The sequence below is a fragment of the Rhincodon typus genome, chromosome 1, assembly GCF_021869965.1.
Source record: "Rhincodon typus isolate 14 chromosome 1, sRhiTyp1.1, whole genome shotgun sequence".
Classification (NCBI taxonomy): Eukaryota; Metazoa; Chordata; class Chondrichthyes; order Orectolobiformes; family Rhincodontidae; genus Rhincodon; species Rhincodon typus.
Genome location: NC_063332.1, coordinates 128,389,776 through 128,404,186, shown reverse-complemented (window position 1 = coordinate 128,404,186; position 14,411 = coordinate 128,389,776). Strand labels below are relative to the sequence as shown.

The 14,411-nt window shown below is 41.4% G+C and overlaps 1 protein-coding gene across 1 annotated transcript in view; it reads left to right on the top strand.

Moving 5' to 3' along the window:
- Positions 1–14,411, top strand: part of fhdc1 (FH2 domain containing 1) — a 78,924-nt gene that overhangs the window by 60,769 nt on the left and 3,744 nt on the right. Inside the window, exons 4-11 of the mRNA XM_048601614.1 lie at positions 1,175–1,260; positions 4,007–4,107; positions 4,929–4,999; positions 5,091–5,198; positions 5,554–5,624; positions 10,402–10,519; positions 12,599–12,763; positions 13,576–14,411. The exon at positions 13,576–14,411 is cut by the window's right edge and continues 3,744 nt beyond it. Coding sequence (XP_048457571.1) covers positions 1,175–1,260; positions 4,007–4,107; positions 4,929–4,999; positions 5,091–5,198; positions 5,554–5,624; positions 10,402–10,519; positions 12,599–12,763; positions 13,576–14,411 — 1,556 coding nt within the window. The remainder of the gene's footprint in view (positions 1–1,174; positions 1,261–4,006; positions 4,108–4,928; positions 5,000–5,090; positions 5,199–5,553; positions 5,625–10,401; positions 10,520–12,598; positions 12,764–13,575) is intronic.

The window sequence follows — 14,411 nt, the reverse complement described above, 5'->3', positions numbered from 1 at the left end:
ATACCACTTGCATTACCACTGCATGATAACAGTGCAACCCAGCTTGATTAACCTGTTGTTCAAATTTTTCAAGTTCCTTCTCATTCCAGGCATATTTTGAGGTAGAATAGGCGCATCTCCGACCCAGAAGTTCATTGGCCACTTGTTGAAACAATCGGCTGTTCGAATCAAATAATATGTTCCTCTAGCTGTCGGTAATAGACAGAGTTGTGATCGTTTAAAATTTGGTATTCATGCTGATGAGTACAAGATAAAAAGCTTCTGCAACATGTCTCCCTTTTCAGTGATACTTAAGTTCTATACTATCAAGCAACTGATAAGCTATAAGATACTATTCTAAAGGAGTTAAAGGAACAGACTGAGAGTTGGGGCTCAATGTATATAAGTTATTAAAATGGGGCAGTTTGGGAAAGTGGCTAAAAATGCATCTGGGAACCTGGGCTTTGTAAATAGACACATAGAATACAAAATGAAGAAGTCATGATGAACCTTATAAACCACTGTTTCAGCCACAAATGGATAATTGTATCTAATTCTGGGCACTGCAACTTCGGAGGCTTTAGAATAGGTGCAGGAAAGACTTAAGAGAATGGTTCCAGGTATGAGGAACTTTCTCAGATAAAGATTGATCGGAGAATCTGGAGTTGGTCTTTTTAGGAGAAGAGATAGTTCAGAGGAGAGGTGCTAAAAGAAAATCAGGAGAGTAGATAAAGAGAAACTGTTCCCATTGGCAGAAGGATGAAAAACCAGAGGTTGCCAATTTAAAGCGAAAGACAGAAAACCACTGGTGGACATGAGGAGAGATGTTTTCATACAGTGAGTGGTTAGCATCTTGAATACGCTGCCTGAGAGTGTGTTGGAAGCAGTTTTGATTAAGGTTTATGGAAAAACACCTGGAAAAGAAATTGCAGAGAAAAAGTAGGGGAGGAGGGTAACATGAGTTTCTCTGGCACAAAGCCAGCATGGACATGCTGGGCCACGTGGTCTGAAGAATTTTATGATTTTGTGATTCTGTGGTATCTCTTGCACTCTTTTTACTGTGTTTGGCTCTCAAAATAGGGCATATCCTGAAATGTGTCAATAATTGGCAGAGATTTTTTTTTCTCTCATGTTAGTTTTTATAGCAAACAGTGACAGTGGGTTGTATTAATTTAATAACATATCAATCCTGCAGGCAAAGAAGTTACAAGCCTTCAAAGATGATGTAAACAAGCTATCACTTGCAGATTCATTCATGGTCCTACTGCTACGAGTGCCAAGGTAAGATAACATGTCACTGCTCTGAAAAGATCAAGAGGTTAAGATTTGTTTGTGTAGCTCTACTTTACTGACTATATTGATTCCAAGCACACGTTTATCACAAGTTGAGAATTATGGATCCAACCAGATAGCAGACTATTTTGGAACTGGTAATGCATAATGAGGCAGGTTTAATAAGCGATCTCAGAGTGAAGTATTCACTAGAAAACAGTGACCATAACATTGTAGAATTTAGTATTCAGTTTAAGGGTGTGAAACTTGGGTTGAAAATATCTGTGTCAAACTTAAATAAGAGTAATTACAAAGGAAAGAGGGCAGAGTTGACTGGAGTGAATGGGACAGGGGTAAGAATTCAGCAGAAAAGGTGGTTGAGGAATAATGACAGACATTTAAGAAACTAGTTCATGAGTCACAAAAAAAATCCCAGTGATGAGAAATGATTCCAAGAAGGAGTTAAACTGACGATGGTTAACCAAGGTAATTGAGGATAGTATCAAATTGAAAAAAACACAACAATGTTGCAAAGATTAGTGGTCAGCCAGAAATTTGGGAAAGTTTTAAAAGCCAACAAAAAGTGATCACAAATAATAAAGACATAGAAACTAAACTATGAGGGCAAACTAGTAATTTCAAAATGGACAGTAAGTGTTTCTTTAAATATGTGAATAGGAAGAAAGAGGCAACAGTGACCTTAGGACCCTTTGAGAATGTGAATGGGAAAACAAGGAAGTGGCAGAGGAATTGACTAATTACTTTAAATCAGCCTTCATGGTAAAAGACACCAGTAGCATTCCAAAAATACTAAATAATCAAGGGGCAAAAGGAGGAGAGAAAATAAATACAGTAACTTTCACTAGAGAAAAAAAAACTAGGGAAAGTAATGGGGCATAAGGCTGATAATTCCCTTGGGTCTGATGGGATTCATCCTAGAATATGAAAGGAAGTATCTAAAGAGATTCTAAATGCACTGATAGTAGTCTTCCAAGAATTCTTAGTCTGTGGAAAAGTCCCAGAAGTTTGGGGAACTGCCAGTGTAATACCCTTATTCGTAAAGAGAAGGAAACAAACAGATTGGTTTAACATCTGTCATTGGGAAATGTTCAAGACTATTAGAAAAGATGGAGTATCAAATACACAATATGACCAAATGGTGTTAATTGTGCCTGACAAATATATTCCAGTTATTGAAGAGATAATGAATAGGTTAGATAAAGTGGAACAAGTAGATGAAGTATATTTGGATTCCCAGAAGGCATTCAATAAGGTTCAGTATGTTAGACTACTTCAAAAAACGAGCCCATGTTATTGGAAATAGTGTATTAGCATGGGTAGAGGATTGGCTAACTAATAAAAGAAAGAGAGTTAATAAAAGAGGGCATTTTCAGGATGGCAACCTGTAACTTGTAGAGTGCCACCTGGGTCTGTTTCTGAAAAGTAGTCATATTGGACTTGAAATATTAAGTCTATTTCTGTCTTCATAGATGCTGCCAGACCTGCTGAGTTTCTCCAGTACTTTCTGTTTTTGTTCTATCTGGATCAGTTTTGGGGCCACAATTACTTATGATGTATATTAATGACTTGGAAGAGGGAAGTGAATGTATTGTACTATTGCCAAGTTTGCAGATGATGCAAAAGTAGGTGCAAAGATAAGTGGTGCGGATGACACAAAGAGTCAAATGTAGGGATTAGAAGCAGGTTAAATGAGTGGGCAAAAACTTGCCAGATGGAGTATAATGGGGAAAAATATCAGGTTATGCATTTTGGCAGTAAGAACAGAGGAGTTGAATATTATTAATTTGGGAAAAACTGTAGGAAGTTGTCTTTCTTTTGACTTGGGAGTCCTCATGCATAAATCTCAAAATCTTGGCATACAAGCTCAGCAGGTAATAGAGAAGACAAATGAAATGTTGGCCTTTATTTCAAAGGGAGCGGAACATAAAAGTTGGAAGGTTTTACTAATACTACACAAGACTTGTATCAGACCACAGTGGGAATACTGTGAATAGTTTTGGTCCCATTATCTAAGGAAAGATATACTGAGAGTGGAGGCAGTCCAGAGAAGGTTCACAAGGTTGATCCTAGGTATGGAAGGATTTCCTTATGAGAAGAAATTGAATATGTTGGGCCTGTACTCATTGGAAATCAGATGCATGAGAGGTGATCTCATGTTGAAACATATAAGACTCTTAGAGGGATTGACAGGTTAGATGGAGAGAGACTGTTGCCCCTTGTAGGAGAGTCTAGAACCAGGGGGCATAATTTCAGATTGAGGGGTCACAAATTTAAGACAGAAATGAGGAAGAATTCCCTCTTTCAGAGGATAGTGAGTCTGTGGAACTCTTTAGCGCAGAATATTGTAGAGGCTGGTTCATTAAGTACATTCAGGGCAGGGACAAACAGATTGTTACCAATGAGGGAATCAATGATTATTGGGAAAGGGAGATAAGTCAGATCAGACTGGCCATGATCTCATTGAATGCCAGAGAAACTTGAAGGACCGAATGGCCTGCTTCAGCACCTAAATCTTATGGTTTAATGTGACCTGTGTCTTGTTCTTCAATGATGTCAATGGGGAACAATGCATGGCACCATGGTGCCTGCCAATCAGACCGCCACCCCAACCCACAGGACTTTGTGTGTAAACAAATATTCCTCCAGTCTGTGCTCCATATTAATATACAAGTGTGTGCAAATTGAATATAGAAATGTTTAATGAAACACTGATCATAATTTTACTGCTTTGTAGCTATGCCCTGAGGGTTGAGGCTATGGTTCTTAAAGAAGAATTTTCTCCTGCCTGCTTTACTCTGTACAAAGAAATGAGAGCAATTCGAACAGCCACAAAAGGTAATAAATACACTGGCGAATTACATCAGCACAATTCTCAAGTGCCAGTTATCTACTCGCTTGGGAAAGATCAGTATATATATTTTTCGAAGTCTGTAAAGTTCTGCAATGCAATATATTAATTTTGATGCATGGTGGAAACTTGGCTCTGAATCCAGTCTTGCAAACCTTCACACTTGCCGGTCCTGGACCTGAATAATATTGTTGGTGTGGATCTTCCTTCTGACTGCGATCCATCAGTCCCTGCTGAAGCTACATGTTATCAGAGTTTTGAATGGACCTCTTTAATGTTAATGTTGATCTCCCTGTGCACCTTCTTAGCAGCTGCAACATTGTATCCTATTCTCTGTTCTGTTACACTTGTATAGTATGGCCTGCCTGTAAAGTATGTCAGACGACACTTTTCACTGTACCTTGGTACACGTGATAGTAATAAATCAAACAAATGTATGTGAACATCTGGTGAGGACACTTTGGGCTCAGCTGTGATTATCACATATATTGTTTGTACTGCCAACAGCCATTGTTTAGACTTGCACCTGAATAGAATAGGTTTAAGTGAAATGTCTATTGCCAAAGGACCCTGACCTCAAAAGGTTGTCCAACTTTTCAGATGTGGAGGGAGAAAACCAGAGGATAAATTGCATTCAGAAGTTGGGATTTCTATCTGAGTGGGTGTCTTCCTCACGCCTGCACTTGTTGATTAAGAAACTGCAGATGTTTCAGTTACAAAGTTCTGAAAATGCTGTGTCTGCTTCACAATCCATTCACAACGCCCTTTGGTGCTAACTGAACTTTGTAACCTTATTAACGTTTTTCAGAATTGAAGACATGTGAGGAACTTCATGCAATTCTACATTTGGTTCTGCAGGCTGGCAATATCATGAATGCCGTAAGTGATTTTTTTTTGTGTTTTTTTAATGCCACAACACTTATATATCTGGTTCTTTCTCATGAATGGTGTCTTTCTCATTTCTTATTAGGGAGGTCACGCAGGAAATGCTGTGGGTTTCAAGCTTTCTTCATTGCTGAAGCTAGCGGACACAAAGGCAAACAAACCAGGAATGAACTTGCTGCACTTTGTCGTTCTGGTTTGTATTCAGACATTACTTGTAGTTATACATGTCTGCAGCTATCATCTAGTTCGTTCACTTTGCACGGGTGGATGAAGAGATTCCCATTTTCCTAGGAATTAACTCAGAACTAGGCAGCAATTTCCCGTCATAAAATGTTGAAAATCCTTGACTGCAAAATGGTTAACCTTCTGATAAGATTCACCATTAACTCTGGGAAGTTTAATTCAATTTTCACTCAGCACATCAGAATGAAGTTCTGATGCACATTGACTAATGTAAAGGAAGATGAAATGTGGTTTCAATTGTGTCATTTATTCCTCTTTGTATTTATGAGAACAAGCCAGTAACAATGGGTCTTTTTGTCAAACAGGAAGCACAAAAAAAGGACACAAATCTTTCAACCTTTCCTGAAAAATTGAAGCATGTCCAGGAGGCCGCAAGGTAACAATTAAATTCTATATTCCTGTTCCTCCTGCCGTCCCCACAAACGCATTCAGTTCAAGGATTGGGAAACAAAACGTCAAGACAAAATTGACAAGGCAGATACTTATCAAATTATAAATTTACCCCAAAGATAGTCATAAATAGACTTCAGAAAATTCATATTTTAAAATCAAACTTGGGCAGACACACCTGACAATCTTTAGGTCACGCACAACTTTCCATTTATTCCATAACCAATGCCAACTTGCAGGTGGGATCAATTAAGTTGTTGTGTTTGTTATTATTCCTTTTGTTTCCATCACGTAGCTGGAGTCTACTATGCAAACATTAGCAATGCTTAGCTTTGTTATTACCTGAATGTTCACGTTAGATAAAGCTGCCAATACAGGTTGGATTCACTAAAATGTGCTACACCTTTTGGTCTGAGCATCTTGGTATACCATAACCTCTTTTGCACAATGGATTAAATGATGTGTTTCTGGGGCATAAGTAACTTTCTCATTCAACCATTGAATTGTTAGTTGAACTTTAGATCTCAGATCAAGAGACATTAACAAATGGAGTTAAGGAGACATTTCACGAATGATAAAAGTGTTGCTATCTATTTCCAGAATTTTTGAATTTTATTTCAGATTTTCAGAATTTGCTGGAGTTTTTCTCCTCTCTATTTTGAATAGAATTTAATCGCTGCTCATCGAACCTTACCCTATTATGAGTCATTTTGTTCACAAACAGAGAACACACAAATGGGGTGTGACTAAATAGAAAACTTCACGTGATAATACTCCTGCACAAATTTTGTTTAACTGTTTCTAAGTAGATAATTGGGGATTAAAATTAAATGAATCTCAGAAAACAAAGATGATGCTTCCAACAGCAAGCTTAGTAGAGTAGATCCTCATCCTTAAATGCACACAAGGTTGTTAGATGCGATCTACCATGTAAGGGAGATCAGTTTGAAGCACTACTGTTCAGCCTTGAAGATGATGCAAGAAGTGTGCTACAGATGCTTAGGATGAATTGAAATAAGATAATGTTTGTAGCAAACCCTGGGTTTTCAACTTCCTTGCCTTTCCCACAATTCCATGGATTTTCATAATCGCTTAACTTGCTACTGTTATGGAGTCCTTTGAAACCCAAATGAATTACGCCATTGACAGAACAAATTCCCTGCTGATATTTTAGTGGTTCTGGTATCCGTTAAATAGATAGGAAGTCCAAATGGCCTTCCTTTCCCAGTGGTTCTAGCATCTTTTCGATATTGTCAGTGTCAAACTGTAAAACAAATATCCAGTGTTTCTGAAAGCTTTGGTATCCTGTGATCCCAATAGGAAAGAGACAGGAAGAAATAAGTTCAAAACCAAATGAGGCAAGAAGAGGCATGTTGTCTGGTATCAGAATTTTTTAAGTTCCTTATTTCAATATTTAGGAAATAAAAAATTAGAGATGAAATCGAAGGTGGCAAGTCACAAAAAAATGTAAGACAACAAGGTGTAGAGCTGGATGAACACAGCAGGCCAAGCAGCATCATAGGAGCAGAAAGGCTGACGTTTCGGGCCTAGACCCTTCATCAGAAGTGGGGGAGGGGAAGGGTGTTCTGAAATAAATATGAATATATAAATATAAATATGAATAAATATATAAATAAATCTGAAATAAATATAAATTCTGAAATAAAGATGAGGTGTTGGGGACCGGGGAATTGGAAGTTCTGGAGGAGGTGGAGGGTGTGGGTGGTGTCATGGACATAGGTAGGGAGTTCCTGGACCAAGGGGGAGAAAATGGAGTCCAGATAGTTGGAGATAAGTTCGGTGGGGCAGGAGCAGGCCGCAGGTTTTATGGTGAGGTTGGGATTGGAGCGGAGGGAGCAGAGGGCTGCACGTTCTGCGGGGGAGAGGTTGGAGTGGGTGAGAGGGGTGGAGAGGTTGAGGCGATTGATGTCTCGACGGCAGTTGGAGATGAAGAGGTCAAGGGAGGGTAGGAGGCCTTGGGGTGGTGTCCAGGAGGAGGGGGTGTGTTGGAGGTGGGAGAAGGGGTCAGTAGATGGGGGGGTTAGGCTCACGGTTGAAGAAGTAAGCGTGGAGGTGGAGGCGGCGGAAAAACTGCTCTATGTCCGCGGACAAGGGAGGCGCAGTTGTAGTATGGCGCACTGACCTCTACATCGCCGAGGCCAAACGCCAACTCTCCGACACCACCTCCTACCGCCCCCTTGAACATGACCCCACCCCCGAGCACCAAACCATCATCTCCCAAAACATCCACAACCTCATCACCTCAGGTGACCTCCCACCCACGGCCTCCAACCTCATTGTTCCCCAACCCCGCACCGCCCGCTTCTATCTCCTTCCCAAAATCCACAAACCTGAATGCCCTGTTCGACCCATTGTCTCCGCCTGCTCCTGCCCCACCGAACTTATCTCCAACTATCTGGACTCCATTTTCTCCCCCTTGGTCCAGGAACTCCCTACCTATGTCCATGACACCACTCACGCCCTCCACCTCCTCCAGAACTTCCAATTCCCCGGTCCCCAACACCTCATGTTTACCATGGATGTCCAGTCCCTCTACACCTGCATTCCCCATACAGATGGCCTAACAGCCCTCCGCTTCTTCCTGTCCCGCAGGCCCGACCAGTCCCCCTCCACTGACACCCACATCCGCTTAGCCGAACTCGTCCTCACCCTCAACAACTTCTCTTTCAATTCCTCCCACTTCCTACAGACAAAGGGGGTGGCAGTGGGTACCCGCATGGGCCCAAGCTACGCCTGCCTCTTTGTAGGTTACGTGGAACAATCCCTCTTCCGTACGTACACTGGCCCTAAACCTCACCTCTTCCTCCGTTACATTGATGACTGTATCGGCGCCGCCTCGTGCTCCCACGAGGAGCTCGAACAGTTCATCCACTTCACCAACACCTTCCACCCCAACCTTAAGCTTACCTGGACCATCTCTAATACCTCTCTCTCCTTCCTGGACCCTCTCTGTCTCCATCTCGGGCAACCATCTAGAAACCGATATTCATTTCAAGCCCACCGACTCCCACAGCTACCTAGAATACTCCTCCTCCCACCCACCTTCCTGCAAAAATGCCATCCCCGATTCCCAATTCCTTCGCCTCCGCCGCATCTGCTCCCAGGATGAGGCATTCCACTCCCGTACATCTCAGTTGTCCTCGTTTTTCAAGGACCGTAACTTCCCCCCCTCAGTGGTCGAGAACGCCCTCAACCGTGTCTCCCACATTTCCTGCAACTCATCCTTCACACCCCGTCCACGCAACAAGAACCAAAAAAGAATCCCCCTCATCCTCACGTACCACCCCACCAACCTCCAGATTCAACGCATCATCCTCCGACACTTCCGCCATCTGCAATCTGACCCCACCACCAAAGACATCTTCCCCCCCCCACCCTTATATGCTTTCCGGAGGGACCACTCTCTCCGTGACTCTCTTGTCCGCTCCACACTCCCCTCCAGCCCCACCACACCGGGTACTTTTCCCTGCAACCGCAGGAAGTGCTACACCTGCCCCCACAGCTCCTCCCTCACCCCCATCCCAGGCCCCAAGAAGACTTTCCACATCAAGCAGATGTTCACCTGCACATCTGCCAATGTGGTATACTGCTTCCGCTGTACCCGTTGTGGCCTCCTCTACATCGGGGAAACCAAGCGGAGGCTCAGGGACCGCTTTGCAGAACACCTGCGCTCGGTTCGCAATAAACAACTGCACCTCCCAGTCGCGAACCATTGCAACTCCCCCTCCCATTCCACAGACGACATGTCCATCCTGGGCCTCCTGCAGTGCCACAACGATGCCACCCGAAGGTTGCAGGAACAGCAACTCATATTCCGCTTGGGAACCCTGCAGCCCAATGGTATCAATGTGGATTTCACAAGCTTCAAAATCTCCCCTCCCCCTACCGCATCCCAAAACCAGTCCAGCTCGTCCCCGCCTCCCTAACCTGTCCTTCCTCCCACCTATCCCCTCCTCCCACCTCAAGCCCCACCCCCATCTCCTACCTACTAACCTCATCCCGCCCCCTTGACCTGTCCGTCCTCCCTGGACTGACCTATCCCCTCCCTAACTCCCCACCTACACTCACCTTTACTGGCTCCATCCCCGCCTCTTTGACCTGTCTGTCTCCTCTCCACCTATCTTCTCCTCTATCCATCTTCTATCCGCCTCCCCCTCTCTCCCTATTTATTTCAGAACCCCCTTCCCCTCCCCCATTTCTGAAGAAGGGTCTAGGCCCGAAACGTCAGCCTTTTTGCTCCTATGATGCTGCTTGGCCTGCTGTGTTCATCCAGCTCTGCACCTTGTTGTCTCGGATTCTCCAGCATCTGCAGTTCCTACTATCTCTGATACAAAAAAATGTAACTTGGGTAAATGAAATAAAAATCTGAAATATACAGCGGATTAATCAATATTCAGTGAAGTTTCCCCAAATACATCAATAACCTGCCTGTGCACATTATTGTTACTGACTAGAATTTGCTGCTTCCACTAGAGATTTCCATCACTTACGTTTTTCTCATGTAACTTGGATAAGTACTCTGGAACAGTGCTGGTGCACAGTATGATAGCTATCAAATAAGTACTGCTTTCCCTTTCACAATACTGCACCATACACAACTGATTTATTGCCATTTCAGATGCAGGTTTATGTAAGGAGACCTTGTCTAAAGCTAGCTGCTAGGAGAGGCATAAAATAAAGCCATTAAAAAGGTTATTTTATGTGAAGTTCTGATATGTTGTTAATGTATATTTTTGTTTCAGATTGTCAGTAGACGGCATCGATGGAGAGCTACAATCACTTGTTCGCAGAACAAAATGGATGCAAGTAAATTTAAAGCAAGACTTTGAACTCCTGCATCAAATGGAGGATTTCATTCAGGTGAGTCTGTGTCAACAGGTACTGTGCTTGTGTATTGACTTGACAGCTTTATGAAGGCGAGAAGATTAATGAATTAACATTTTGCTGCTGAATATATCGGATAACCGTATTCAATTTATAAATAACACTGACCTGTTGCAGTAGCTAGTCTAAGCCAGAAAGATTAATATACACAATTCTGTCTGTTGGCCTACTGCTAGTATTAAGCTCTCCACGTTGTACCTATCACATGTGTCTAATGTTCCTCATGAGATTTGTTTGACTAAGTAGAGAATACTCATATTTCGTTGCTGAATACAGAAATTATGCTGCAAGTGAGACATAGATAACATACAATTGCTGTGCATGTTATTGACTTGTGGCAGTCTACTATGTGGATAAAAGCTCCAGTACTTAACCAAATCATAGAATCGCTACAGTGTGGAGCAAGGCTATTCAGCCCATCGAGTCCACATTGACCCACTAAACAGCATCCTACCCAGACCCACCCCATTCCTATAAACGTGCATTTCCCACAGTGGCCTGCACATCCTCAGACACTATGGGCAATTTAGCATGGCCAATCCATCTAACCTGCATATGTTTAGGGGAAACTGGAGCACCCAGAGGAAATCCATGCAGACATGGGGAGAATGTGCAAACTTCACACAGGCAGTCACCTGAGGGTGGAATTGAACCCAGGTCTGGCAGTGCTATCCACTGAGCCACCATGCTGGCCAAAATATGCCCAAAGCATATACTGTTTCTGTCATAATTACAGTATTAAAAATATGTTTAGAATTTATATAATTATGTGCAATTTTTAATGGAATACTTTAAGACCAAAGAGTATTTAATCCAATTTGTTATTATTATGCCTGAAAAGATATAACTGTCATTTTACAAATAAAGGCATTATTACAAGGTAGAAAAAACCATCATAAAAGCACATTTTATGAAGTTAACAAGTGTGCCATTAAAATTGTAGTTCTGCTGCAAGGACTATGAGGATAGAATAAAAATAGTTAATATCTCTGTCAAATGTAGAAATTAATTCTGAGCATGCTACCTAAGGCTGGAAGAGTTTTTTTTCAGATTTATGCTAACTTAAAAGATTATTCAAAGCCTTCTGGCAGTGGGGATATTTGTCATTGCAACATGCATGTCCAAGGAAGAAGCATTTATGAAACAAAAAAATTTGGAATTTGGCAAGTATAGAATTGCAGGAGCTAAGGAACAATCTCATAGAATGATAGAGCAAGTTTCCATACTTGAGAGTACTCTGTAACTGAGGATACCAAGGATGGCCAACTTGCAGAACAAACTGGGTACTCACATGAACTTATACACAGGAAGGAAGTTGGGGTCCAACATATAAATGGGTATTGCACTGCAACATTTTCTGTTGTGTCAAAACAATACAGAACAAAGTTTGACAGGTGTAGTTCAATGTTAGTTTTTTGATTAAAGTTTAATCACTTTATAATAATTAATTTTAATAGTTTTAAATAATACATTAACAATAATGTAAATAGTTTTATAATTAAGCATAATAATTATCCTACATGACTAATGTTGGATATCTTTTAATACTATCTGTTTTATAAATCTTATAAAAAATAAACAAAATAAATTGTATAAATCTTACTATACTTTGAAAAATGAAGAAAGCTATTTTATAGATGTTTTGAAAAGGTGTTGGAATCCACAAATAGAGATTATAGAACTTGTTTATGAGGTTTCTTTATTCTGTCATGGAATGTAACTGGTAAGCCTAGCATTTATTGCCCGTCCCTAATTACCCTTGAAAAGATGATGATGAGCTGCTTTCTTGAACCACTGCAGTCAATCTGGTGTAGGTACACTCACTGTTGTTGGAAAGTGAGTTCTAGGATTTTGACCCAGTGACAGGGATTAAATAACCTTATAGTGTCGAGGTAGAATGGTTTTAGGTCAGTGGAGGGGGGTGTTTGTTGGTGCTGGTGCTGTTATAATGTGACTATAGATTTTTTTGGGGTTGATATTTATTGAAAAATGTAGACCTTGTTAATTTGATTTCCACCCAGCATTCACACACACTCTGTGTCTGTTTCACTATAGCAAGCTTTAAAAGAAGTGGACAAATTAGAGAAAGAGCGAGTGGATTTGCAAAGGGAGGCCAACACTCTCATTGACTTCTTCTGTGAAGATAAAGAAACAATGAAATTAGAAGAATGCTTTAAGATATTTCGAGACTTTTGTGACAGATTCAAAAAAGCTGTCAAGGTAAGACAGCTCACATCCTACTCTGATCTAGAATGGCTGCAGTTGCTTTGCAAGTACTTTTTCTCTCTGTGTGAAGTGAATCCATTCCAGGAATTTCTGATAGCATTTAATCATTGATGATCAAGTTTACTGAATGCCACAAAGAAATTTTCTTAATTGTTCAATCTGAAATTTTATGCAAGTTTTGAGATAAGGTACCACCTGCCGTTATTGTAAGTACAGCTGTTCAAAACACCCGTGCAGTAGGCCAGCAACCCCATATTATAAAATAGATGTTGAATGGGAAAATGCACTGGTCAGTTTGCAACTGAATCACATGGAGCTAAGGAAACCCTGAGGTCTAGCCCTCAGTCTCTGAAGAGTTGATTGTTCTCAGCCAGAGCAGTAGTAAGAGTCAAATATTGGCTTTATCACTCCTTCGTGAGCAGTGGAGGAGAACAACTATCTAAAATTCCTAATTTTGATTGCTAACCAATGCCCCAACTGGAATCTTTATATGTGGAAATCAGATTATTAAAGAATCTGGCTCAGTAGCCATAATCCCCTGTTTTTAAATTAACTTCGAACTGTCATCCCTGAATACCTGCTTTGATCAGCAACCAAAGAGCTGTTGAGATCTGTGAAACAGTACTGCAGAATAATGCCAACATCTCATTTTTATACTGGTGCATATATGATATAATGTGTATCAACTGGTAATTATAGTTGATATGTTTTTCGTTGAATTTATTTTAAACTTTATGTGAGAAATTGTCATTGAACTGAAATGATATATACTTGGCTACTGAAATATTGAAATGTCTGTTCCATAGGAGAACAGGGACAGAGAAATCCAGGATCTCCGTCAACAGCAGAAACTAAAAGAACTGGAAGAGAAACGGCATCTGTGGGCTGCTGGTGAGCGAGCTGTATTTGGGCGGAGCAGTAGTGAAAATGATGTGGAACTGCTCATCAAAGATGGGCTACATGACCTTCTGGCTTTCACACAGCGAAGATCACAAAGTCCAGGAGGTGTAAAAAGAACAAGAAACAGACGCATACGCTCAGCTGGAGGCTCGGTAATGGACAACCATTTACTGTCCTTTTTGCAGGCTGCTGAAACAGATGAACAGGCCAAGTCAAACAGTATCCCTCGATCAATGGCACGATGCTCTAGACAGAGGGCAGCCTGGCAAGAGTCGTCAGAAACTCGAGAAGGGAGTTTGGATAATGCATACTTTGACTCGGACTGGGGCTCTTCTCCTGGCACGCCTGTAAAAGACGGCCTTCGGCGCAGAGCGTCTGCCGTGCCTTACGTTACTGAGAACGCAGAGAGTATTTATACAACAAATGTAGGGAACACAATGACTGACAGTGGACATGACACCACCAATAACAATGAAAATATAAGACAGAATAGGAATCACACAAACAGCACAGAGACCACAAATATAAACCAGATGAATGCAGCCAAAGAGCAACTTGAGGTCCTTGAAGGTTTACAAATTTTTAGTTATTCCAATTCAAAAGTAGCTGACTCTAGCCAAGTAACAACCTGTGATGAAGTTACACTGACAGATATAGAATACGCAGAAGACTTGAGTTTGCAAACTCCGAGTGTAGATGTGAGTTTGCAGACGCCTGACACGGATGTGAGTTTGCAGACGCC